This window comes from Lobosporangium transversale (assembly GCF_002105155.1).
Source record: "Lobosporangium transversale strain NRRL 3116 chromosome Unknown BCR41scaffold_72, whole genome shotgun sequence".
In the NCBI taxonomy this organism is placed as follows: Eukaryota; Fungi; Mortierellomycota; class Mortierellomycetes; order Mortierellales; family Mortierellaceae; genus Lobosporangium; species Lobosporangium transversale.
The window spans coordinates 117,160-143,001 of record NW_019029050.1 but is presented as its reverse complement, the minus strand read 5'-3'; the positions used below and the strand labels follow the sequence as shown (position 1 = coordinate 143,001).

General features: G+C 40.3%; 8 protein-coding genes and 1 non-coding gene across 9 annotated transcripts; 4 read left to right on the top strand and 5 right to left on the bottom strand.

Moving 5' to 3' along the window:
• Nucleotides 1-1,057: 1,057 nt before the first annotated feature.
• On the bottom strand, nucleotides 1,058-1,131 carry BCR41DRAFT_t157. The gene has a single exon. It is a non-coding gene; the product is annotated as a tRNA-Asn (tRNA).
• A 9,164-nt stretch (nucleotides 1,132-10,295) lies between these two features.
• Nucleotides 10,296-11,458, top strand: BCR41DRAFT_364481 (hypothetical protein). Its single transcript, XM_022026036.1, has one exon. The coding sequence runs from the start codon at nucleotides 10,793-10,795 to the stop codon at nucleotides 11,279-11,281; it is 489 nt and encodes a 162-aa protein (XP_021875722.1). The 5' UTR covers nucleotides 10,296-10,792; the 3' UTR covers nucleotides 11,282-11,458.
• An 812-nt stretch (nucleotides 11,459-12,270) lies between these two features.
• Nucleotides 12,271-13,316, top strand: BCR41DRAFT_343066 (hypothetical protein). The gene is made up of 4 exons (XM_022022316.1): nucleotides 12,271-12,471; nucleotides 12,719-12,750; nucleotides 12,935-13,026; nucleotides 13,135-13,316. Exons 1-4 carry the CDS (start codon nucleotides 12,375-12,377, stop codon nucleotides 13,229-13,231), a joined length of 318 nt encoding a protein of 105 aa, XP_021875721.1. The 5' UTR covers nucleotides 12,271-12,374; the 3' UTR covers nucleotides 13,232-13,316.
• Nucleotides 13,317-13,428: 112 nt separating this feature from the next.
• On the bottom strand, nucleotides 13,429-14,922 carry BCR41DRAFT_343062 (nucleophile aminohydrolase). Its single transcript, XM_022022315.1, has 5 exons — nucleotides 14,719-14,922; nucleotides 14,339-14,533; nucleotides 14,142-14,252; nucleotides 13,908-13,966; nucleotides 13,429-13,763 (listed from the first exon to the last, which is right to left on the bottom strand). Exons 1-5 carry the CDS (start codon nucleotides 14,812-14,814, stop codon nucleotides 13,496-13,498), a joined length of 729 nt encoding a protein of 242 aa, XP_021875720.1. The 5' UTR covers nucleotides 14,815-14,922; the 3' UTR covers nucleotides 13,429-13,495.
• A 122-nt stretch (nucleotides 14,923-15,044) lies between these two features.
• BCR41DRAFT_375624 (hypothetical protein) lies at nucleotides 15,045-15,945 on the bottom strand (the record flags this gene model as incomplete). Its single annotated transcript, XM_022026972.1, has 4 exons — nucleotides 15,045-15,254; nucleotides 15,368-15,556; nucleotides 15,659-15,816; nucleotides 15,921-15,945. The coding sequence occupies 4 exons, from the start codon at nucleotides 15,943-15,945 to the stop codon at nucleotides 15,045-15,047; spliced, it is 582 nt and encodes a 193-aa protein (XP_021875719.1).
• Nucleotides 15,946-17,582: 1,637 nt separating this feature from the next.
• On the top strand, nucleotides 17,583-18,938 carry BCR41DRAFT_426617 (ARP2/3 complex 21 kDa subunit). Its single transcript, XM_022030752.1, has 4 exons — nucleotides 17,583-17,709; nucleotides 17,891-17,990; nucleotides 18,117-18,395; nucleotides 18,507-18,938. The coding sequence occupies exons 1-4, from the start codon at nucleotides 17,704-17,706 to the stop codon at nucleotides 18,641-18,643; spliced, it is 522 nt and encodes a 173-aa protein (XP_021875718.1). The 5' UTR covers nucleotides 17,583-17,703; the 3' UTR covers nucleotides 18,644-18,938.
• A 1,130-nt stretch (nucleotides 18,939-20,068) lies between these two features.
• Nucleotides 20,069-21,903, bottom strand: BCR41DRAFT_227795 (hypothetical protein). The gene is made up of 3 exons (XM_022020047.1): nucleotides 21,508-21,903; nucleotides 21,209-21,392; nucleotides 20,069-21,100 (listed from the first exon to the last, which is right to left on the bottom strand). The coding sequence occupies exons 1-3, from the start codon at nucleotides 21,826-21,828 to the stop codon at nucleotides 20,193-20,195; spliced, it is 1,413 nt and encodes a 470-aa protein (XP_021875717.1). The 5' UTR covers nucleotides 21,829-21,903; the 3' UTR covers nucleotides 20,069-20,192.
• Nucleotides 21,904-22,026: 123 nt separating this feature from the next.
• Nucleotides 22,027-23,022, bottom strand: BCR41DRAFT_390588 (hypothetical protein). Its single transcript, XM_022028247.1, has 2 exons — nucleotides 22,691-23,022; nucleotides 22,027-22,554 (listed from the first exon to the last, which is right to left on the bottom strand). The coding sequence occupies exons 1-2, from the start codon at nucleotides 22,980-22,982 to the stop codon at nucleotides 22,145-22,147; spliced, it is 702 nt and encodes a 233-aa protein (XP_021875716.1). The 5' UTR covers nucleotides 22,983-23,022; the 3' UTR covers nucleotides 22,027-22,144.
• A 106-nt stretch (nucleotides 23,023-23,128) lies between these two features.
• On the top strand, nucleotides 23,129-25,837 carry BCR41DRAFT_390587 (EAP30/Vps36 family-domain-containing protein; the record flags this gene model as incomplete). The annotated part of the gene is made up of 8 exons (XM_022028246.1): nucleotides 23,129-23,369; nucleotides 23,488-23,623; nucleotides 23,735-24,499; nucleotides 24,624-24,717; nucleotides 24,818-25,040; nucleotides 25,152-25,288; nucleotides 25,391-25,638; nucleotides 25,748-25,837. The coding sequence occupies exons 1-8, from the start codon at nucleotides 23,266-23,268 to the stop codon at nucleotides 25,835-25,837; spliced, it is 1,797 nt and encodes a 598-aa protein (XP_021875715.1). The 5' UTR covers nucleotides 23,129-23,265.
• Between the last annotated feature and the right edge of the window lie 5 nt (nucleotides 25,838-25,842).

Sequence of the window (25,842 nt, the reverse complement as noted above, 5' to 3'; positions counted from 1 at the left end):
AAGATTCAAGTACTACCCATACCGCTTCAAAATCCACATCCTTTCGAGTAGAAGGATTCGGTTCGATTGGCTTGAGATGTGTCGTCGCCTTCTTGATACCATCTGTTATTCGGACATCCTATTTCCTATAGGTTAGCCATTCCTATGTGTAAAGATCATCTCCCCACCAATCTTGCAGTGAAGGAACGAATGACTAGAGATACAGCGTTCTTGTGAAAGAATAAATGTTAAAGGAAGAATACAATTAAGGAGCACGAGTGGAAGGAGTAATGAAAGTAAGTGATAGAAGTTGGGAACAAGAGAGAAGCTGAAGGAAGTTGAGGAGTATGTTTATGTATGTGCCCATTCTCTGGAGCTCTTTTTCTCTTGATTCATCTACTTCATGTCACCACAATGCGCTTTGTATCGTGGAAAAACGTGTCTCTTGTAAATTCATTCTTTGAAGAAAAGACATCTGCATGGTCCTTACACACCTTACTCGCATGCCCCCTCCCCCCCCCATGTAATAATCTAAAAAAATTATCCGCACGACCAACGTACACACTGATTTACACTACTTCCGTCTCCTGTGCAAATAACCTTCATGGAAAAAGATATTGGATTAATCTAATTGGCAATCCAAGTGCCAAATATAGTCAACTTTGAAGACTTTTTTTGGCAGCCCAGCTGTCAAGGAACACCCTCATGATTTGGCAACCTACCTAGCGTTATTTAGCCTATTTCTTATTATATCTGTAAAAACTCTCGTATCTCGTTTACTGAGGACAATCCTGTTTTTGATCGTGATATTCAGCTACAATCCAGTGAGGCACATCAACATATTTATGCGATCCTAATGCTTCCTGTCTATTGACATTTTTATTTAGAGGAAGCCCACCAATTAAAGGCGGGTTTTAATTAAAAAACTGGGATAATAACCCCCGTGCAAACAGCTTTATTATTTGGCAGCCCAGCTGCTGCCGCAAAAAATAGGCTGCCAAATAATGGTAAAAATTACTATTTGTACGGGGCCGTGCAAATATCATCACCCCGAATAAAATGCTACCAGCAAAATGTACGCTCCTGGGTGGGCTTGAACCACCAACCTCCTGATTAACAGTCAGACGCGCTAACCAATTGCGCCACAAGAGCCTGAAAATTGTCGTAAATGACGCCTATTCATTTACCTAAATATGTATTTCCTTTCAATTTATTTATTTCCTATCATCCTATTTTCTACCATTTTTAAATAGTATTTAAGTAGCTTTTTCCTTCACTGCAAGAGCAAACAAGCCCAATGGCTGAGTAGTATACTCGTCAGGGCACCCCCCTGTCTAGCCCAGGGGCCGGGTTCGAGTCCTGGTTAAGGCACATAAAGTGAAGCAAACATGTGCCAGGTCAGGGATTTGCTTGAGTTTTTATACTTTCTCTCCGAGACAGCCTAGTGTTCTCCGCTAAGGCTAAGATCGTGGGTGCACTACCCTAAGTCGCCTGGCTGGCCACATGTCTTAGGTTTATATTCCACCCCCCAGCCGAACCAGCGGTACATCTGGCAGCACATCCCCCCATCCACCCACTTGACTAGGACAGCGATGATCACAAAGTTTGACGGAGTCCAAAGTAGAAATTTCAGACCAATTCCGCAAGATTTGGGTCCACATGCCAGTGGATTTGATCGAATAGAAAAAATTAAAAGTCGTCCTTAGCTAGAGTCGGCACGCCAGCCTCCGCGGCTTTTCACGGGCGCAACAGGCCACATCGGAAGGATGGACTTCGAGTACCGATCACGGTGTACATTGGTAGAGAAAAACATGGATACGAATTGGCTCTTCACAGCCATCCCGTGCGAACTTTGAGAGTTTCGCTTGTTTCATAGTTGAGGGCGATATCATTACTTTAGAGCGAGATTATGAAATAAAATTCCTCACCTCTGTGGGTTCTTGTTAACAGGAAAAAAAAAAAAAAAAAAAAAAGAAAAAAAAGCTTTTTCCTTCACTGCAAAAACGGCATCTCTCTTCTTATTATCGATGCCCTTTTGCAGGTGAGTTTATCTTCATTATTCTCATTATGAATTCTCAGAAAATTAGCAGTTATTAAAGATCTCTCTTCTTATTATCGATGCCTCGTGGGTCCTTGTTATCAAAAAAAAAAAAAAAAAATCTTCTTATTATCGATGCCCTTTTGCAGCATCCTCAAAATCATTCAAAGCATTACTTAGGATCACTATCGTATCCCAAAACCACGAGGCTCTTGCCCAATTCTTCATTTTTCATCATTACCTACTAGTTTCCAGAGATCACTAGTAGATGCTCTACGACAAAATCGAACTGGATCTAAACTATTTAATACGGAAGACATCAACATCGAGTGACAGATTAAGGAGTAGAGATGCGGACCGGTGAAGTGGACCAGATGAGGCCTTCCGCACTCAGCGGCCCATGACCCTGAGGGTCCTTGCTATCAAAAAAAAAAAAAAAAAAAAAAAAAAAAAAGCCTTCCACACTCGGAGAGACCCAAAGGCATCTCCAGCATGGTTCCACAATGTTCAAAATGCCCTTCATGAGTCCCTTTACACACACAACTTTACCGAAGTATGGTGTAGAGACAAAAAGAACATTCTTCAGAGACTAGACGAAGAGGAAGAGAGAGATTTAAGGGAGCTCCAACAGCTAAATGAGGCTGAAAACAATGAGAGAGCAGATGAACTACTCACAGAAGACAATATGTTGGAGGAGCAGCCCACTGAGGATGATGAGGATGATGAAGTTGGATATATAAGTTACCTCAGTGACGTGGAAGAAGACCCCAGAGAGCCACTTGATCCCCTAAGTGTAGAACAGCGGGAGGAAAGAGAAAGAAGAGCACAGTGTTACATACAAGAGGGTATGCAGGAGTATGAAGGATACACTGAGTCTGATCGCGAACTCCAAAAAGAATACTTGCGAGAAAATTTTGAAAAAAGAGAGCGTTTGAGAGAAAAAGAGCGCGAAGCTAACGAGAGGCATAGGCTGTGGAAAGATCCTCAAGGAAGGAAAATGTTACAATTTCGCGACCGTTTGGAAAGAGGGAAGAGGGAGCAATGGTTGCTAAGAAAAATAGAGCAAGAGAGGAAAAAAGAAGAGGCGGAGAGAAGGAGAGTGTGGCGACGTGAACAGTGGGTGCAAGCCAAGCAAGAAGCCGCACACTCGAAGGCTATCGAAAGAGCTCGCCGTCAAGAACGCCTACGGTTACAGGCTAGGTTTCAAAGGCTCGATGAACAAGGAAGAAGAGAACAGCGACGACGAGCGGCTTTCAACCGAGCAAGACGTAGAGCACAAGAGCGAAACAAGATACGTGGACGCCATGAACTCGACGAACAAGCTCTCGATAGGAGGCTCAGGACGAAAGCGCAAGAAGAGATGGACTCCTCAAGAACAAGGAATAATAAAATCCCAGAGGGTCATCATCGGTGGTTTGGCTCCTCTGAGTGCCTAGGTGTAGAGATCCCACAGGTTGACATGGACAATATACTGCGTCAAAGAGAGAAACTATCAACGATGAGTCAGCTAACACTTTACTCCGATGGGTCCCTTGAAGAGGCAGGAAGAAGGGCGGCGCGGATGGCTTTCGGGGTGGTGGCTCAGATAGGCCCAGAAAGCTTCTCAAATGTAGTTTCAGGTAGAGTCGATGGGTATGCTTCATCCACCAAGGCAGAGCTAGTAGGACTGTACGCAGCCATTCTAGTCAGTCCCCGTAACGTTCCAACGACTGTCTACATAGACAACATGGCGGTAGTGGTTCAGTTCAAGGACCTTGCTCAAAAGCGAGAAGCAAGCACTGAACGGCAGCGATTGCGATCCAAGTACGCAGTGTGGTAGGCAGCCATTTCGAGAGCGCTCTTTAAGCAGGGCGGGAAGGTAACTGTGAAATGGGTCAAGGGCCATGCTGGGAATAGAGGCAATATAAGGGCAGACCAAGCCGCCAAAGATGCTCATTTTAGCGAAATGTGGACAATCAAAGGACTGGAACACAACGATCTGCGCTGTCACGCTATTTTCGAGAACGAGGTGGTGGAGGATGATCTTAGACACCTGCTAAAACTCCAATCAGCAGTGAGAACACATTACTTGTGGGCGTCTCAGAACAGAGTCAGGAATTATATTGCAGACTGGCGAGAAGTAGAATGGAAAGCAAGCCTGCATATTCTTCACGATGGCAACACGCCTAGAGGCCTCTTCACCAGCCCAGCAGATTGTCACAAGAGAGCGCACAGAATAAAGAAGGTCCATGGTATGCTTCCTACACTCACTTATATGAGGCAGTGGCGACCGGACCTGTATGAGACTGACATCTGCAGGATGTGTGAACAGGAGCAGGAGGACATAGAACACCTCTGGCGATGTCCCATGACACTGGACGAGCAATTGAAAGGTTGGAAGCAGGCCATAGAACTCATCACGAAGGATGGCAAAAGAGCATTAGTGAAGGAGAAGAAGCTCTGGGAAGACAAACAAGGGAAAACACAGGAGCCAAACCTGAATAAAGGAGGCCCCTCGTTTACACCTGTAGCCGACAACGTGATTTGGGGCTCTTTGGAAGCGATGTTCAAGGGCGTCAGAGAGATTCGACATGCGAGCACTCTGTTTGGTGAGGAAGATGTGGATATGGGACGGAGGAACGAGGGTGAGCATGCCCACTGGACTGTCCAAGACTTGTACCACGGTTTGGTGCCGAAGGAACTGATACAAAAATGGAAGACGATCTTCAGAACCACAGCATCGATCTCAAGGTACATTGTTTGCCGCTTTGTCAAGTCAATCGAGGAACTCGGCAGGACTGAAATCTGGAACAGACGCTGCAAAGTCACCGTCAACTGGGAAAGAGACAATGGTATCACCTCTGTGAGCAAACGCGCCAGGGGACGCAACTGTGTTGGGAGGCACAGACGTAGCAGAGGTGAATTCTTTGGCTCTCACCAGGGACAACGACGAACAGCAGATGTGAAGGCGATCAGGACTGAGGCAGACCGGCGAGTGGCGGCAAGCTACCGGCAGCAGGTGGAATTGGCGATTATGGAGCGCCTGGAAAGCTGTAAATTTTTGATAATTGAGGACAGCGGCTAAAGGATGACCTTCGCGCACAACAGGCCAAGTAGGGAGTAGAGCCGTGCCACAGGTCCTCTGGGACCAAGGAAGTCTACTCAATGCTGATGTGGTTTATGAACAGGATGTAGTACTGTGGCAGTATGACGATGCGGCTTCGGTCGATTATTGGATACCGCTTTATTTGCGACCCCAGTAATGGGGCAACCCATTTATAGAGCTAACATCTAAATAAATCCTACATGACCTCGTGGGTCCTTGTTATCAAAAAAAAAAAAAAAAAAAAAAAAAAAAAAAAGAACCTTTGTGCAAAGCCTTAAGCTATAGGTGAGTCCACCTCACCTAGAAAGCACCACAGTCAGGCCTGTAGGGTAAGTTATAAAAGCCAAACTTCTTCCTCAATAAAGTCTTCAGTTTTACCCACAGGCCTTTAGTACCCATAAGCTTTAGTTTTACCCTTGCCATTTATCTTTTCCCGTCTTCCGGTAACTCAGTTTGTGAGCTCATCTATAAAGCTCCCATCTTCTCTTTTGGCATCCTATGGCGCTGTTTGTCGTCAAGGTTATTTGCCTCTATTTTCTCTTGTTATTCTTGTTGACACTCTTTGTACTATCCTTTCCTGATTTTGTGTCTATCTTTTTGTCCCTTAAGCAAAGATACACCTACTATTTACAACAACTGCTTTACTTGTGGTAAAAAGAGTTGTCATGTCTTCTAAGGCAACCCATTTACTGATTTATAGAGGCTATTTCTTATAAATCCTCACGACCGGGTGGGTCCCAGTTGCCAAAAAAAAAAATTAAAAAAATAAAAAAAAAAAAAAAGCTGTCGCGTCTTCTTTTATTTGCGATTTTCCTCAACTGCAAGCTACTGTATAGATTTAAATTTATAGAACTAACATCTAAATGACCTTGTGGGTGCTTGCTATCCAGGAGGAAAAAAAAAAAATAGATTTAAGAGTGCTTGTTCTCAAATATAAAAAAGAAGGAAGTATATGTAAAGTTATTTAGAAATTGGCATGGTATACATAATCCATTTAATAATTAATCAACACTGACAGCGGATCTTGCATGACCCTGTAGGTTCTCGTTATCAAAAAAAAATAAAAATAAAAAGAATTTCTTGGAACTGTATGAATTGAAGGGCATCAAAGCGTTTTGCAATTGAAGGAAGACGGCAGAAAGTAACCTATATATTCTATAATTGCATGGGCTGGAATGACAGCGGGAACCAAGGAAAGCATGTGAGATCGGTCAGATTTTAGATGTGAATGAAAGAGGCACTGTGGGAAAAAACTGCTGCCAAGGAACAGCACACTTGCTGTTTACTTTTATTTGGTAATATTTAAACATCAACAATCAACCATCCCATTGTCCTCTCTCCTTTCTCTCCCCTTTCTCTTTCCCCTGAATAGTGGCATATTCATGAAATACATCCACGATTGGTATATTTATAAGCTCTCTTTTTTTTTTTATACTTGTAACTATACAAACCCAATGCAACGGGAACTTGAATATTCATAAAAACATACGCATTGAAGGGACACTAGAAGCCGTTTGAATATGCGATATCTATCCTCATTACAAGGAGTTTCTAGTATAATTATGGCCAGTGTATGGTATATGTTTCTTCTATGGTCTTGTATGAAGCTACAACAAAAAAAAAAAAAAAAAAAAAAAAAAAGAAGAGAAAAACGCGTTCCCAAAGTTCTCTTGCATCTATGAAAATAAAAAAAAGAGTCGACGAGCTGAGAGGAAAAAAGAGCTCGATGGGCAGTTTGGATAGGAATTTTTTTTTTTCTTGATACGCTTGTGCAACCATGGCATGAATAAACATAATGCACAAACAAATATTTGTCAGAAAAAAAAAAGGCTTTGAATAAAATAAAGGTTGTACAGATAATATATATATATATATAATTGAATGGATGTATACATCAATAGTTTAGTTGCACAACGTGGCCCCATCTTTTTTTTTTGTGCATAAACGATATATGCATGTTGCATGAATCAGTCACTTGGAAACGACGCACCGAGCCGTGTATGTACTATAACAACGACACAAACTCATAAACTCACAAAGTTCTTTAAAGGAAAAAGTTTACCCCCATGCTTTTTCAACAGGTACAAGGGAAGGAACACTTGATAATCTCATTTTTTTCAATTGTGAATCTGCAATCAAGGAATAATCGAGCGAGGAGATGCCTATGGGCCTAGAGACAAGCTAGAACAAGTGCTCTAGGTAGAAGGGAGAGCGTAGCGCTGTTTATGTCGCATGAAAGCAAGGATGCAAGGATGAGATTAGCTGGTTCACAAATGTATAAACGTATAATTTTTTTTTTTTGCTCTTGGTAGAGAGTGCAGATAGGAGGGGGAAAAAAAAATATACATGCACTCATGCATGCACCCATTGATAGAGCGTAGAAAGGTGTAGGCAAATAGGTAGAGATAACAGTATCAAACGACATAATGGACAAAAAGAACACAATCGAGACTGGTCACGACCTTAGTCCTCTGCTCCTAGTTTTGTTCCTAATACTCATTTTGTTTTGTATCCATTCATATCAAAATAAAAGGCTCTCTAGGATCTACACTTTTTTTCTTTTTTTTTTATGAATTAATGAATGAGGCAATAAACAAAAATAAAGCCATGGCTCCTAAGCATAATCATTTAGAGCTTGATTGAGCGCACAGTCATCGTTCTGTCTGCTGTATTCCGTAATACTCGAAATACTCGTAATACTCCTCGAAATGATCGACCTGAGCACAATGGCCAGGGGAGAGGGACGAGGAGAGGAACAGTGCTATTTATGTCATGCAATGACTCCAAATAGTCAATCTTTTTGTTCTTTTGTGCCTGACATAGTCAGGAATATTTTGAAATGTGCATTGTCCGTGGCCCGAACCTTCATCATCATGCTCGGTTGTTCCTGCTTCCCCTATTTCTTCCTTTCCTTCCTTTCTTCCAACAACAACAACAACAACAACAACAGCAGCAGCAGTAGTAGTTTGCGCCTCTTTTTACATGTGCGTTTTTACTCCAACGCAAACAACCTTATCATTCCCCTATTTGCCCTTTCCACTTTCACATTCTTTTTTGCGACTTTATACCGATTCATTATATCCTTTTTTTTTTTTTTTTTTTTTTTTCAGTGCTGTGCTTCCCATTCCAATCTACATCTATAGTAAGTTGTGGACTGATAGGACTCTTTAGCTATAACCTAATATGATTTTTTTTTTCTGCAAGCAGAGTATATGAATATTTTTATATACAAATGTATATACATTGTTGCGTGCGTGAAGATGCAGAAAAAAAAAAAAAAAGAAAGAAGAAAAGAAAAACCTTATCAAAAAAAAGTTGAAATGGTGGACGGGAATCAGGCTTTCCTTTTATTTCCAGTAAACAGAATCAGAGAGTGGTGCAAGATGTTACCACTCATTGCGTTTTCAGTATTGTACTGTAGCACAGTATCTTTTTTCCTTTTTCTTCTTCCCGCCACTTTATGACGTTCATTATCAACACGTCCTTGTTTAAATCATATGGTTTCAGATATGAGATTTCACTAGACTGTTGGGTTCTGGGATCAGACTCTTCATTGAATAAGGTCTTGGGCTCGATTGTCTTTAGGAAGTCATTAGCTAGTGTAGTTGGTGATCTTTTTAATACTTACTATAAGGGTTTAGACTATCAACGTTGTTCCGTGTTCCATCCTCGTACAAGATAAAAGAGAAAGAGAGAAAGAGAGAAAGAGAGAAGGAGAGAGAAGAGGGAAAGAAGGGGGAGAGAGGGGAGAAGGAGAAGGAGAAGGAGAGAAAGAATGAAAGGATGTACAGGCATTTAGGTGTTATGAACTTATTCCTCGCCCCATCAATCACCACAATTCAATCGTGTTGGTGACCTTGTTCAGATTGATATCGTATAGACTATATAGATGAATGTATATATGTGTATCATGCATTTGTATAAATGTATATACTGTATCTCTTTATGTTAAGGATGGTCGGTGTTTTTCTTTCCTTGGATCAATTATTCAAATACATGCTAGTATATTTTTTGCAAAAAGGCTTGTTAACCTGGCGACCATTGTTTTATTTTATTTTTGTCCCACATTGTGAACTGAAAAACAGAGGCGAGTAAGCAAAACTGGTATGTTTATAGTTCATGTAGCCAATGCGGAGGCTGTTGGATTAGATTTCTTTTTTTTTATTATGAGCAACGTTTTTCTTTTCACATCATGGACATGCACAGAGCACCGAAGGGTGTAAAAAAGAGACAAGGACGAGACCCAGGAGGGAAAGGGGAGAGCTCACTGTGTATCATAAGCATGGTTGTTTGTGTCCGTTTTTGGGTGTTTGTATAAGCTGTCTTGCTACTTGTTGTTGTAGTTTGATGCCATTTCCCCTCTCCTCGCATGGTCGCACAAGCCAACGAATATGCAAAGCATGCTCCCCTCTCTTCTTGTGAATTGGGTGAACAGATTGATATGACTAACAGACACAATCTGGAGCTGGAGTAAGTTGTGCTCTCTATTTTTCTTTTCTCTCTCTCTTATTTACAACCCTGCTGGTGAATACAAACAAACAAAGGGGAATATTCTCGCTTTTGACTGGAAGAGCTCTTTTGCAGGTTGTCATCCATCAAATGCATTCGCGTACAATACTACATGTACAAGAAAAACCTACTTAAACCCCCTCCACTTGGCTCTGTAACCCCCGATTTTTTTCTTTTCTTTTCTTTTTTTTCCCCTCTTCTCTCTTTTTTATCTCTTTCTACAACTCACTCTTTTTCTCTTTCTGTATCCTTTCATTAGCATTGCCCAAAGTACTTTACCACTTTCAGCTTTCACCCATAACGCAAAAGCCCATACTCAAACACCAAAAGGATAGAGGCAATCCCATTTTGGCAACCTATCACACCTCCACCCACGCTTCCAGTCAGTCGACTTGCACGAGGACCTTCAAATCCTATTTCTATTACTCTCTTCCCCTTTTTTCTTGTTCTTTCAAGAAGCTCCTTAGACTGGTGCACTCTTGTCAGCCCCCCTGTTAACATCCCTTTTTTTGAATCCACTCTCGCCCAACCACTTTGTTATTTCTTTATCTTTTTTATTTTTCCTTCTCATATTACTGCTCCGTATCGTATCACTCTCTTTCTCTTGTCTTGTAACCATCTGCAACAAGACCCTTGGCGCCCTTTTTTTCTTTTTCTTTTTCTTTTCTTTTCTTTTTTTTTTTTCTGTCATTGTACGTTCCCGATTGAGCTGTACACGAGCCCACGGATACGTTCGTCATACGGCATCGCAAACAGCACTAAGGTTGGATAACAGCAAAGAGTCAATCCCAAAATAAGCAATCCAGAAATTGTCCAGTCAGCCAAAATCATCCTATCAATCGGCAGCTTATAAAAGGACCACAGCAAAATTCATCAGTCCGAATTAAACACCTTCTTTCAAACACTTTTTTTATTTTTATTTTTTATACATTTATATTTATATATTATTTCCCTCTTTCTTTCTTTCTCTCTTCATTCTTATTTCAAACAAATCAGTAATATCCTTTCCCTTAATCATTATATCTGATCTCAATATTTAAAAAGCATTACACTACAACTACAACTACAACTACAACTACAACTACAACTACAACTACAACTACAACTACAACTATAACAACAACAGCAACAACCAACAGTAACATCCTCTCCCGCCCCCTCAAAAAAGAAAAGAAAAAAAAATGTCACAAGAAAATATCAACGCTTGCAGTAACGGAGCTCACAACAAATCAGTTCAGTTCTCAAGGTTCATTAAAATCTCATTCACATATCCTGGTGACGAATACGACCGTACTGCTCTTGAGCCTGCAAAGCTGACCTTCTCTGAAGCTACAGAGTTGATGCAACTTCGCATCGACTGGAAGCAGGAGATGAACAGGCGTATTGAGCAACAGTTACAACAACAGCAACAACAGCTGCAGGATTCAGATGATGGTTACTCTTCAGACGAACGACTTCCTGTGTCCCGAAGCTCAAGGTCTTCAGGTCTTTCTGGTGTGGCTATTGGCGGTAGCAGCAGCAATGCCGGCTATAGTAACAGTAGTCCTGGCAGCGAGGATGAATACGATCAAGATGGTCCAACCTTTAGCGTTAAAAAGAATGGCAGTGTCATGATGCATCGCCACAGCCATCTCCATCAGTCCAAAGAAAACATGCCATGTTTTGCCTGAGCACAAATAATAATAATAATAATAGGGATCACGAGAGAAGGAGAAAGGGGGAAGGGTACAGAGGATGAGAGATTTCCTCATCTAACGTAATCAACCTTTTTCTTTTTCTTGCCTTCTTGCTCAAAGGCCATTCCGCGGTTTTGCTCTTGTACATTGAATCTGCTTTTTTTTTTTTTTTTTTTTTTTTTTCTACACTTTCTTGTGACAAATTCTCGTAATTTTTATGTCACACCATTTTTTTTTTTTAATCTTCACAAGATGAGGACGCGTTTATAGCAGTTATTTGTACCATCATCATTGTCATCATCATCCTATATATATACATTCCTTTCTTTCTTTTCCTTTTTTTCCCTCTTTTCTTGTAACAAACTTTCTGTAATTATACAAATTCTCTTGCCACTTCTTTTAAAGGGCTTGTTTTTTAGAAAAAAAAAAAAAAACAAACAAAAAAAAATCCCATCACTTTTGTAACAACAACCCAGATCAGTCATAGAGCGACTAATAAAATAAAAGAAACTATATCGAATGACTAATGACATTTTGGGCATAAAGGGATTCTCGAGGATTTACAATTTGACTGACGAATTGACTTTAAATGTGATTGACCCGGTTTCTTTTTCTTTATCCTTAAAAGAGATATGATTCGATTCCGTCTCTACCGAGGTATTCAAAAGAAACACATTGGAAATAAATAAACAAACAAATAAATGAATCGCATATCACAAAGCAAGTGTTGTCATTGAAGGTAAGAATCCTCTGGAATCTTCCCCAATAAGAGATGAGAGAGAGACAGAGGAAAAGTTATTTTCCTTTGACTGGCCAGATCTGTTGTTTCCGAACATTTGGTATATTTTAGACTTGTAAGGAAATATCGAAATTAAATTTATGAAAACGCGTTTTTTTGGTTTTCGTGAGATTGGGAGGGTAACGTGATCTCTGATCAAACTATATTCACGACTGTGGGAAATGAATAACTAGCCCATTTGGTCATTCAATTCAATTCGATTCAATTCGATTCGATTCAATTCTTTCCTTCTTTCACTCTTCACTAATTCTTCAGTCTTATCCATTCATTCAAAAAAAGAAAGCAGCCATGCACACAATCGCTGATTTTTGCGTTATTCCCATGGGCGTCACTGCCTCAGTCAGTGAATATATTGCAGAGTGTCAACGGGTTATTGAAAAGAGCGGTAACGTCTATGTTTATTTGAAGCCCTTTGTTCTCAATAACGGCGATAGCCGTTTTTTTTTTTTTTTTTTTTTTTTTTTCCTCTTTTATTTACACCAAGTTCGACGCCCCTTCCCTCTTCCTCTCCTTTTCCTCTCCTCTTCCTCTCCTCTTCCTCCTCTTAGACTCCTGAAAACTTTGTAAAAACTAATTTTCAGGGAGAGTCTACTTTTTTTTTTTTTTTTTTTTTTTTGATAATCGTTCATTAGGCTTAAAGTTTAGCATGCACTCCTACGGCACTGTAAGTACACTGTATAATAATTCGAGTAAAAAAACAACAATCATTACGGCTTTCATAGTCTAGAAGAAGGGGAAGGAGGAAGAAGGAGGAAGAAGGGCTAACAAGCCATGTTAAATTTTACTATTACTATTACTATTACTATTTTTTTTTTTTTTTTTTTTTTTTTTTTAAAAAAAAATAAAAGAATATTGAGGGTGACTGGGATGCTGTTTGTCGAGTTATGAAAGAATGCCACGAAGCTGTTCATGCTATGGGATGCCCAAGAGTCTCCACCAGGTACATTAAAACTTCAACAAATTGCGTAATAAAAAAAAATCTTGTAAACTTGGGCGTATTTTTTTTTTTCTTTTGACTCATAAATTAAACTCCCCGTTAATATTTTAGCATTCGTATTGGAACAAGGACTGACAAAGCTGAACAGAACATGGAAGACAAGGTCAAAGTGGTTCAAGAAATTCTGGCCAAGGACCGAGCTGCCTAAGTTACACGAGCAAGATCGATTTTAGGAGACAAGCAAAGCTGTATATATGTATATAAAAAGCGGGCACCAAAATGTGATCTTGTAGTCTTTTTTTTTTTTTTTTTTTAAAAAAAAAAAAAAAAAAAAAAAAAAAAAAACGCTCTAACTAGTTTATAGGCAGCGCTAGCTAATTAAAAAAAAAAAAAAAAAAAACCTTTGGAGACAAATATATGCCACTTTATTCGTGAATCGGATATATGTTTATGTTCGATTGTAATTGTTTCTTTAAAGACGATTCACAACTTCCTGCAACTTCTCGGCCGAGTAAATACTGAATCCACTTTCCTTAGTCACTGAAGCCAGCTGGACATTGGTAGAGTTGAGCTTCTCCTCCATTACCTGCTTCAGTACCTTGAGTGCCAGAGTTTCAGCTTCCACTAGCGTCATGGACGAATGGTATTCCTCCTGCAACTCTGTCTCTGCACCTTCCGATCCAGATCCAATGGCTTTTGCACCATAGGACACAAACGTTCCAGAGGGATCCGTATGGAACCTGCGAATAAGCAGTGATACAATAAATAATAATAAAGGTACATGTACAAAATATATTTATCGTCAATATCCATACATCAACCATATTTGTCGAAATATCATAATCTGCCCAATTAGGTATAAGGGGAAAGAAAAAAAACTTTACAATTGAGGCCCAGTCTCATCGATACCGGCAATCAACAATGAAACTCCAAATGGACGACTCTATAACCCATATGATATAGGAATAGGAAAGGACAAAAGCGCGTTAGTTTCTTTCCCTTTTTCTTTCCTTCTTTCTTGCTTCCACAATGATAATGATCATATAGTATCATATAAGTTCTATCCACATTAAAACTCTATGAATAGATCTTTCTTAGGTCCTTGATGTTAAACGCACCATAATGGACTCTTCGCCTCGCGCACTCTCTCCGAAGCGCAGAGCAAGGTCGCATACTGCTTGTGTCACACTCTCAACCTTGATTCTTTCATTGTACGTGAATGTATGGTTCTATTTGAAAAAACAGAGAAAAGCTGATTAAAAAATGATAAAATAAAAAAAAGTCATGTCACTATCTCCTTCCCACTTCTGCTAACCTGCGCTTCAATTCGTGCATGATCAACAATAGTCCTAGAGTCGGCAGTGAGTCCAGACATAGCACATCCAATATGAGTATCGATTTCAAAAATCTTTTCAATCGAGGCTGCCTCTAACAACGACGAGGTCACTCTCTTTTCGACCGCTAAAATTAGTCCTTCTCCTGTTTTGATGCCTACAGCAGTTGATCCAAGCTAAAAAAAAAAAAAAAATACAAAGTGAGCGCATGAATATAAAAGAGTCCCGTCTTCTTAATTTGCTTCATTGTCTTTCTCTTTTATCCGTCTAAAGAGATATAAGGCTGAAAAGCAAAATAGGCTTCAGAGACACATTGGGAAATGTCTTTTTTTTTTTTTTTTTTTTTTTTTTTTCCTCGAACCTTGATGGCCTCAATAGCGTATTCAACCTGGAAGAGACGACCTTCAGGTGAGAAGGTATTGACTCCTCGATCGTATTCTGAGCGTGTCATAAACATGTTGGATGTTCCTTGTTTTTATCTGCTGAGGAAAATAAAAAAAGAGGTAAATGGGGGCAAGTTTGAAGACGATGGATGTATTTGAAAAGGTTAAGAAGAGAATGTAATGTCACAGAGATATTCTTGCGCGTCCTTTCGCGTCCTTCGTATACATTAGCCACGTCACCTGGGACTCTAGCCTTTGTGACTGTCTATGCAAACATTTATTATTTGTGTGCACGACCATTCAGCTATTTAACATATCGTCTATTTAACGAAGAAGTATCATTTTGAGAAACGCTGGAGATAAACTTCTTGAATCCTTGGAGCAACTCAGGATTATTCCAGAAGATTAGAGATACTTCAGAGTAAACCTGATCAATGGTCCAGCCTGTTTTTTGATATTTTTGTAGCGCTGCAATAAAGCGATCATACATTGACATTTCATTTTTGGCTTCAAGCTTTTTTTTTTGTGGTTAACGATATAAATGGTAATTATTAGGATGTGAATTCAAATGATCATATCGACATATAAGCAGTCTGTAAACTTGGCCTCTGACTATTTGATACATACCTTGACAGTTTGTACAAAATTTTTGGCCTCGATAAAGTCTGTGGAGATAACAAGCTCTTCTGGTGGCGCTTTTGAAATGACTTTGGGCTCAGTTACTTCTGTGTCATTGGGTACGGCGGGTAAGAATTTCTGAAAGCGTTGAAGAAGATGTGGGTGGTACCGTAGGATGATCGACATATAGAAGTAGAGCTAAAGAAAGAAACCAGAAAAAGGGATTAGCCCATTGATTACCTTCTCATATATATAAAAGGGCGTTTATTTTTATCATTGGAGTCAATCCATCCAACATACTGATGAATATGAATGGTCCTTTTGGAATTTGCGGAGCAAAGTAATCATGTGCTGGTACATATCTGGCTCCAGTTGTGATCGCTCCTTGACTTGGCTCAAAAAAACTGTTGCTGCATCCCCGCTCCAGAATTCATTTAATTCCCGTGCACGTTTGAAGCCTAATGTGATCCAAGATATATATTTTAAAATTAGAGTCCATGCTGATTATGATACAATCAAAGATGAGACGTGCGAACTATCTGAAAACGATTGTGGATCATACCAGATATCGAAATATTTGGTGGCATATCCGAATGTGCTGGTGTTATCCGATTCCCATATTCTGAGTACATCATGGGCTATTGGGGCGATTTTTTTATAACGGGCCGAGATTGAAGAAAACATACGAGTAAATGTCAATATGAAATTTCATGTAATAGGACCAGAGCATTTAGGATAAGACGCGGGATAATTACCGGAACTAAATTATTCATTAAACTTTGTGCTTCTGGAAGGAAGTCTTTGAAGCCCATGAGCAGCTCTGGCTGATCTTGGAACAAACCCATTACAGTTTGGACAAGTTGACCCAATGGAATGCTAAGGAACGTAATAAATAAGAGTATAATCAGATCAGCTATGAGATGTTCCTGGCTTATACTATATTTCTTTGCCACTTGAAAGTTTTTCAGCTAGTGCCTGACTTACATTCCACTATGATATTGCGCCAGAGAATCTAAAAATTGCGCATAAACTTTTTGATCCCTGGTGATATACGCCCTTTTAACTGCTTCCAAGTAGTCAACGGCGTTCCTGTACACCGGCGAAGGTTGAGAAGATTCTCCTGTATTTTCCAATTGAGTTGTAGTAATCGAAGAAGGAGCGGGATCGGAGCCAGACTCAGGTTGACTATTAGAATAAAAAGAAAAGTAACAGCAACAACGATAAAGGGTAGTGGGTAGAAACCTCGATTTCAGTATTCGTCTCACAAACGATGCATGTTAATATTATACAATCAAATACGTAGCCTTTGTTTCTTTTTCTTTTTCTTTTTCTTTTCTTTTTTTTACTCTGATGCTTTACACATTTGAGCTGTGCGAGAGAGAGACCAATAGCTCTGCTACAGCCATATGGGACTCGGGCTGTTGGTTACCAAAATTGGGATCCATCATGAGTACATCTGTGTCCTTGCCCTGCACCTGATTACTACCTAGTGCTACACTGATATTATGGATTGTATTTGCAGTGTCCAACGGAGCAGACGCAAGTGAACGTGCAAACGAGGCTGAGGAGTTGACATCCTCTTGAGCATTAGGATCTTCAGCGATCATTAGCTTAAATTGTTTCCACTATTTTTGTTGTTGTTGTTGTTGATGGCTCCTAAATGGCTAATTCAAGTGTTCTTTGTTATTACCAGTGTTATAACAAAAAAAGTAAAAGATTGCTGATGGAGGTTTGTTATACAGAGAACACATGAGCAAAAAAAAAAAAAAAAAAAAAAAAAAAAAATAGCAGGCAGGGGCAATTCAAAGGTTATTTTTTTTTCCACGTTTTTCTTTTTGTAGGTTAGTGCGAGGGACATATAAGCTTTCAGATCATCAGCTTAGTAGGACTTACAATGTCTATAACGCTGAAAGACTGACTGAAATGTATTGGAGGGGAAAGAGAAAAAAAGAAACGAGAGAGAGAGAGAGAGAGAAGAAAAAAAAAAAAAAAAAAAAAAAAAAGGAAAGAGAATTAGATGTTAATAGGGAAAAAAAAAAAAAAAAAAAAAAAAAAAACAGATTGTAAAGGCTCCCTTTTTTACCGCAGTGTTTATCGTTTAGTTGGCAATTGTTAATTTTTTCTTTTTTGCTTACCTTGGGAATCGATCCCTGAACCAAACTCACTTGTGACGTATTTCTCCCAATAAAAAACGCCCGTCTGGGACACCGTTTGCAAAGCCTGTTCCTCTTTCCCACTTCCCATCAATTCTTCATCACCCACCCCTTCGCATTTGCTAGGACGCTGTTTTAAAAAAAAACCAATTTTAATTCCATCTACAGCGTCCTTCCTCGCTTTGATACATCATGCCTGTAAGCGATACAGCATGCTCATTCTCCATCCTTTTGTAAAAAAAAAAAGAAATGAGGCTTTAAAACCTATGAGCGCGTCAAGGATGGAGGCTGAATTTGCAGTGACTGCAAGCCAGTCAGTAAAATAAAAAAGAACGAAGAATGAATAACCAATAAAGCATGACTTTGAACAATAAAATAGGCATATCACTCCTCTTTTAATGAAGTAACAGACCTTCGCTCCATCGGAGGCATAGCCTTCTTACCCATCAAAACTCGCGTTCGTGGTCCTGCTCCTATTGGTACGTTTACTCAAAAGTTGACTAAACAATTGCTCTCGGCAATATTATCTATTATAAATGATGATAAAGCCTCTTTTTTATTGATTATTCTCTCTTTCTTTTTTTTTACTATTATATTTTACTTAGCCGATGCGAATGCTGAAGACATCATTGACGAAGCTTTGAACTTGTTCCGCGCCAATGTTTTGTTCAGGAACTTTGAGATCAAAGGCGACGCAGACCGTCTCTTGATCTACCTCATTCTCTACATCACAGAGTGTCTCGGTAAGCTTACAAGGAACCCCAGCTTAAGAGAAGCTGAAAAGATTCTTGGTACTTTGGCTTTGGGTAACTTTGCTATTCCTGGCGATGCTACTTTTCCTTTGAATGCTCTCTACCCAGCTCCTACAAACAAAACAGATGCCGGTAAGTTTTCGACTCGGATCATCGGAATAGGCTTTTTTTTTTTTTTTTTTTTTTTTTTTTTTAAATTAACCCTAAACAATACCGACACAAATCCTTTCATATCCGTTATAGATCTTTTGCGTCAGTATTTGTCTCAGCTGCGTCAAGAGATGGCTGTACGTCTTCCTAACCGCATTTACGAGAACGACAAGCCAGGAAAGTGGTGGATGTGCTTCCAAAAGAGAAAGTTCATGAACAAATCATTGTAAAAAAAAAAAGAAAAAGAAAAAGAAAAAGAAAAAGAAAAAAGACATTCGATCCATGGAAGCCAGCACTCCTCCTATGCATGGATAGAAACAGGGGACATAAACAAGCACCCTGAATAGTCAACACCCTCGAATACAGCCAAAAATACAATAAACCTTCAAACTAGTATTAGCTATCCAATGGCTCGCGCACTATTGAGGCGGCTTCATAACTCACAATATAACATCGTCTGATCTTACATTGGAAAAGAAAAGAACTTATATTATACAAATACTTTCAACTGCCAACACGCCAACTATCAATGTCTGGTCCCCGAAACCATCTATGGTTATCTTTGTTAAAATCGTCAGTCTCATCCTCGCCTTCCTCCGCGGATTCAAATGAGACATGTTTCCTTGACCCGTTAGGCTCTTTAGCATTCAAAGGCTGCAAATGTTGGGTCAATTGCATTGGATCTGTCATGGAACGCTGAATCTTACGAGTTCGTGGATGTGCAGGTCTAGCGTTCTTATTTATGGTCAAGGGGGGTCTTGCCCGTGTGCGGCCATTAGAATCTATTATTGCTGTTGTGTTGGTGGGTGTGGTTGAATTTTTTTTGAAACTTCCACTTGGTATGTTTGGTGAGCTGTCGTTATTAGCTATATTCTGCGTCCTATTTGAGCCTCTGGAAGAGGAAGGTGACGGATCAAAAGATTCGGGGTCATCCGTGTACTTGCCATTGTATGTTCTTGGATATGGTGAAAACAAATCTATCGTCTGCTCTCTGCCAAGTTTGTTTCCAACCAGTAGTTCCCTGCCAGCTTGATCCAACCGAGAGTTAGCCTTTCGTAATGTTACTGAACTGGGCCATTGAGGGTCCTTGACAATTGTAGTGTGAATATAGTCATCTTCTTTGCTCTCGATAGACGTTGCTGGGTTAGTATTAGGATTCATTTTCGATGGAAAGGATTTTGATATTGAATTTATAGAAGTCGATGGTATAGGCGTAGTAGGGCTGCTAGACTTATTTGGTCCTGCCACCAATTCGTCTTTTGAGCGTATAGCAAGACTAGTGTATCCAGATGAAGATGCGCCATCCACGGCCGCTGAAATTTGACTAATATAAACAGTAAAAATTTAATGTTACTTTTACAAAAGTGTTCCTCTTTACTCTATGGTCGACCGTTATTGAGTGTACATCTCTATAGCTATATGAATGCTTCTTCATGTATGGCGTTTGAGACAGCCCCTTACCTCACAAATGGGCTGCCAGTTTTCCTCAACTGAACTTTTGAAGAGCTCAACTCTTTCAGAACTTGCATCATTGAGAGGCTTGCTTGATTGTTTGGAGGCGACCATTTTTTTGGATTGATTTGATTGGATTGTAATGGCGGTGGGGGTGGCGGTGGCGGAGGATTTGAGGAATTGAGGTAAGCCGGTGATGACTGCGTCCGTCCTATTTCACCATTCCGAGCGGATACTAATGATGCCAGCTAGGAAACCATTCAATTGTAGACGTCATAAACGTTAGTACCATGACGTCTTCTGATAGTTTGCAATATCAGAAAGAGTTCAGCCGCCATATACCTGTTCTTTGATTAAAGCTAGCTCATGTTGTAACTCTTGAAGCTTGTCATTATCGGGAGTGGACGATATTTTAGGCGACCCGCTAGTTCTCTCAGGCGTGGTGTCAGCAAGGAGTGATGGTGGTAATGGTGATAGCCCTTTAGTCACAACGAATGGGTTATTCATAGAGCCTACAGTTGTGGATGTAGATGAAAGCATTGGCATCGAATCAATTTTGCCCTCTATGGCAGATCCTTCGCGACTAATAGATGGTGAGGATGGGTATATTGCTACTGGTGCTGGTACTGGCTCTATAAAGTCATCATGGCTACTAGTTGCTTCTAGTGGACCTCCTAAAAGTGAATTCCTCACAGGCGAAGTGTTTGAGTTGTGACGCTGATGATGGACATAGTGAGGCCGTCGTCTGTGTGGTGCGTGAAGCCGTTGCCGACTATGTGGCCGATGAGGCAAGTCTGTGTGCGCATGAGAATGGCTAACAATGGACAGTGATCTAGCCATAGATGTTATGGATGGCGTTGGACTAGAATTTGGTCTAGGACTAGACTCCGTATCTCGATCGTGTTTCTTTGCGGTGTACTCACTATGATCTATATGTTCTTGCCGTCGCCTTTCTTCCGAAGATGTCCAGTCAGAATCATGGATTGTGCCTTGCCCAGCCTGGATAGAAGACAGGGAAGACTCTGATAGGTCTCGCTTTAAAGAAGGCGTTCTTCTATATTGCATGGGTGGTGATCGTTCTGGGCTCGACTCTAGCTCGAATTCAAATTCAGAAGAATGGCGCATTCGTTTGATTGGCTCAATGCTACTACTGATCCCAGATACGCGCTTTGACATGGGCAATGGTGTGCGTAAATGGACTGATGGCGAGACATCGTTAACATGATCTTTGACATCTACAATCGAATAAAAATAAAGAAAAAAAAAAAAAAAGATAGAAAGAGAAATTAGAATGAAAACATTTTTTCAATTGCAACTATCACGCTATGTAGTGAGCTACAAACCTGAACTGAGTAGTTTCCTTGAGAGAGCATGGTTTTTTTTGATGTGAGATGAGTGCTGTCCTCGTACCTTGACAGGGGGTCCTCGTCCTAAAAGCGATTTTGGTGGTTCAGAGCTTGAGCCAACCCGAGGTTTTTTAACAGCTAATGAAGACTCCCGTGTTTTGATTTTATCATGAATCCCTGACTGGTAAAGCATAATGGTATAGCGGTATGAAGGTGATAAAAAAACGAGTGTAAGAACATTCAACTCCAGTAAAATCATTTTTTATCTATATGTATGCTGCCTGAAGAGTGTCTACCTGGGAAGCGGTACTGGCTTTAGAGATGCTCCTGTAAGGAAACGACTCTAGCAGCTTGTCCACTTCTCTTGCAGCCAGTTCTTTTGCATCCCGAACTAAGTTCCATACAGAACCAAGGAGCGAAGTTGATTCAGCTGAAGGCAATTCAGCTTTAGGATGTGTGGAGTCATGGTCTTGTGAGGGGGAAGAAATTAGGGATGTGTTGTAGTTTTCATGTTTGCTGATGGTGCTGATGGTGCTACTTCTACTTCTATTCGTCTCTGATCTGCTACTGGCTCCACCGCGATACCTTCCTTGGGAGTAAATACTCTCCTGCGACATTGGGAAATAAGAAGCAAAGTGCGAAGGCTGAGATGGTGTGAAGGTGTACAAGGAACAGGACTGGCACACCTTTCAAGAGAAGAAAAAAAAAAAGCAGACACAGTGGGAGGACAAAAAATTTATCTATTGGATTCGGGAAAGCATTCCCAAGGGGCGTAGCTTAGAAAAAAAAAAAAAAAAAAAAAAGTATAATTTTTTGTATCATGTAGTCTATAGAGGTAAGCATGAGTGTGCCTGCCGGTTTGAGATGGAGTGTTTGTCTAAAGCATTTTGGTGGCGTCTAATCGACAGTTGATTGCTTGATCTCCTGTCAACTTTACGTATCCCGGACTAGCCTGATATTGTCAAAGGCCATATACATAAACTCGCCTTCAACAACCTGATGGCCATCAAATTCTATATGGTATCCATTGTACAGTTCAGGGACAGTAAGGACCATTGTATGAAATTCACCTAGCTCGCCTCCCATATCGACCTCATTTTCCCTGGGCTCAAGTATACTTGTCACAAACTCCGGTGTCAGTCGTGACCCAACGAATTTCCTAGCCAAATCCTCATCATTACCCAGTTTTTTAATTGAAGCACAGGTTATGAGCAGTTGGAATTGACGTTCAAAGAGTGTGTCCAAAAGTCTATGGCGATCAATGGCCCAGATCGGACAGGATAACTCAATAATACCCTCTGTTGCCCTGGCCATGAAGTTATCACAGACATTGAGAATATCGCCTACAACGGAGGACATAAGATATTAGTTTCATGTCCATAACTGTCATAATTGATTATTTGTAAGGATTGTGGATCCAATCAATTATGTACGGCGATAAACTATACCTTGATCATTTCTATAAAAAAAAAGAATTACCTGTAACTAAAAGATTAAGATTATATTCTTGTTTGATTCGTTCGATCTGTTCACGGTAGCATTGGAGATGTGTCTTTCCTTCTTCCCCAACCTCAATTAGGATATGTGGAATGTCCAATGCCTTCGCCTGAAGTTGAATAAACTCGAGTGAGTGGGCTTTGAAAGATGTGAAGTTCTTAGGGCCGAAGGTGACAAGTAAAACAACATCATGCGTAGACCTAGTCATAGACAAGGCCAAAGTGCAATCCTTTCCACCAGTAAATGAGACGGCAGCCCTCTTTCTAGAGTCCATATTGCAATGCAAAAGGATGAATGGAAAGGATCCAGGAAACGATAACCACAGGAACGGGCATGGAAGCTTATTTCTCGCTGCAACAGTCACACCAACCAGCTTCCTTTTGGTGTCACACTTGACATTCATGCATACATTTCTTGTCAGACACATTTACCTAGACCTCAAATTCCCACCATCAATAAGACGAAACCAAAGACTCGACTAAGAACAGCGACCAAACCAAAAGACGTTTTCTGTATTGTTACACCGCCAGACAGTAGGCATACAACTTGACTAGCTCATGGACCGCTGGGATCCCATCCAACTCACTCCTTCTCATCGCCCTGTTCCCGGACCGCAGGAGATAATTCAAGCCACGCAAGATCAAGTTGGACTTTATGATGGGCAAGTCTCTATGATACTACGATAGTTTTTTGACACGGCTGAGATAGCCTGAAAGAGTACAAAGCTTTACTAATTTCATCTTGAGATTTCTATTCTTTTTTTTTTTCTAAAATGATAGTCGTATCAAAGCAGAGGATTATCCTAACGGCACTGTCTACTTAACCAACCATCGCATTCTATATATTGATAGCAAAGACCCTGTCAGGAAATCAATTGGACTGCCATTACGCTTCATTCATGGTATACATCATTATGTAGGATAAATTCAGCCTGCATAGGTGTTCTAGCAATTTCATTTATTCGACGTTTTGTACGAACTCCTTTATTTTAACAGCCATGGTTTATCCATGTTGCATCGTTAATAGGGCGGGTTCATGTCATCATCGCCTAAAATTACATTGGAGCTCTACCCGCGACCTTCCAATGTAGATTTGCATGCGTTATCTAATCAGGATGCAATTTCCGGGGTATCTGGACTGGATAAAACGCTTGGCGCTCTATCCCTGAAATCTCAGCCCTCATGGGTATGCAAAATATGCTACCACAGCAATGAAGGGAGTCTTATTAAGTGCGCCGTGTGTGGCGTCAAAAAGCCAGCGAGAGACGAAAACACTCATGTTGTAAAGGCCCCAGTATCGGATTCATTTCTGCTGAATGCACCCAAGGACCTAAGCAGCCATCCTCATAACAAAGCAGGCGGTGGCGATGATGCAGCGCCGGGGATCGCTTGTCCAGCGTGCACATTCCACAATGATCCCTTCATGATCCAATGTGAAATATGCCAGACGGAGCTTCAGGACCCACAATCGATTGCTTTTATGTTGGATCGTCAGGAGCAGCACCAGCGATCGATTCGACAGCTCCCCTCGACAATTGACGTTGGATCTTCTTCATCGTCCTCCATCCCATCCGCCATGAATGGTTCTGCTAGTAATCTTCCAGCATCAGACGTGAGTACTGGAAAAGGATTAGGGGCCGGGAAATTCCTTACATCTGTGACCAGTCTCTATTCAGGAAGTGTAACGAAGTCATCAGAGGACGCCAATAGCGTTAAGCTGTCCTTTAGGGGAGGCGGGAGTGGTGCCTTTCATACTCTTCTAAAAGCAGCCATGTCAGCAAAAGCTTGGGAGGTATGACACATTACACAATAACCTTTTTTTTTTTAAAAAAAAAAGTATATATATATATATCATGAGCGGTTTCAGGACAGTAAACTGCTTTTTTTAACGACAATCCACTTCATTTCTTCAAAAGTCAATACCGAAACAGCAGCCAGAAGACAGGACTATGGCTTTGGCCTTGAATTCAAATGCAGCGCCAACTCCCGTCATTAAAGTTGGCGGTATCAGTAAGTTCATTACGTTTGATAATTATGATAGCGCACAAAGGAGAAATTTTTAGGACTTTTGAGCCCTGATCTTAATCTTATCATTTTCATTCATTTCTAGGCGGGATCATGCGTTCTGTAGAGACGAACCAAAAAGCGACAGATGAAACGCTTTCGCAGGCATTTCAGGATCTTGAGGCGTTGATAGACAAAGCTGCAGAAATGGTGACTTTGGCAGAAAACATATCGAAGGGACTTGCAAAATCTAATACAATGAATAATGAGGAGACTGCAACATTTAAAGCTTATTTGCTTAGTATGGGTATTGCAGCGCCTGTCACTAAGTAGGGCATTTCCTGTTATTACTACCTATTGTTTTTTTTTCTTTTTTCTCTGTGGCGGATCAAATTCATCCAGAGCCTTTTCTTACTCATTTTTTCCCTTCTTTCTTTCAGGGATACTGCTGGTGTTGTTTTCCATAAGGAGCTTGCACGCGAACTCTTTGAGTTTATTCTGCCTGTAGTTGAGCGTGAAGGAGGGACCATGAGTCTTATGGATGTCTATTGTGTCTTCAATCGTGCTCGAGGCGTTGGTAATGGACATGAGATATTTTAAATTTTAATGATAAGAAAGGGAAAGAAAGCCTTTCAGTTTCACTAATTTTTTATTTTATATATTATTTTCTTTATTTCAGAGCTCATTTCACCTAAGGATCTTCATACAGCATGCCAGTTGTTCCCAGAACTAAATTTGCCTTTACGATTGAGGAAATTTGATAGCGGATTACTGGTTCTTCAGACATTATCTCGATATAGCAATGATGAGGTTTCAGAGTCGATTTTAAGTCGTATCAAGAACTTACCTCCCGGTTCTAGCCTTGATGCAATCGAGCTTGCGAGCGCTGTCCAAATCAGTGTAGTTCTTGCGCAAGAACAGCTTTTGGTAAGTGGAGCTCTTATATATATTATTTTATTTTTTTACTTTATATATTTATATATGATTTTGACTAGTAACTCTCCTAATACTTCTTTATTTTTATTTACTTTCATAGATGACGGAGGCACGCGGTCTAATTTGCCGTGATGAGTCTGTGAATGGTCTACGTTTCTATGATAACTTGCTTGATAAATGGGAAATTTAAATAAA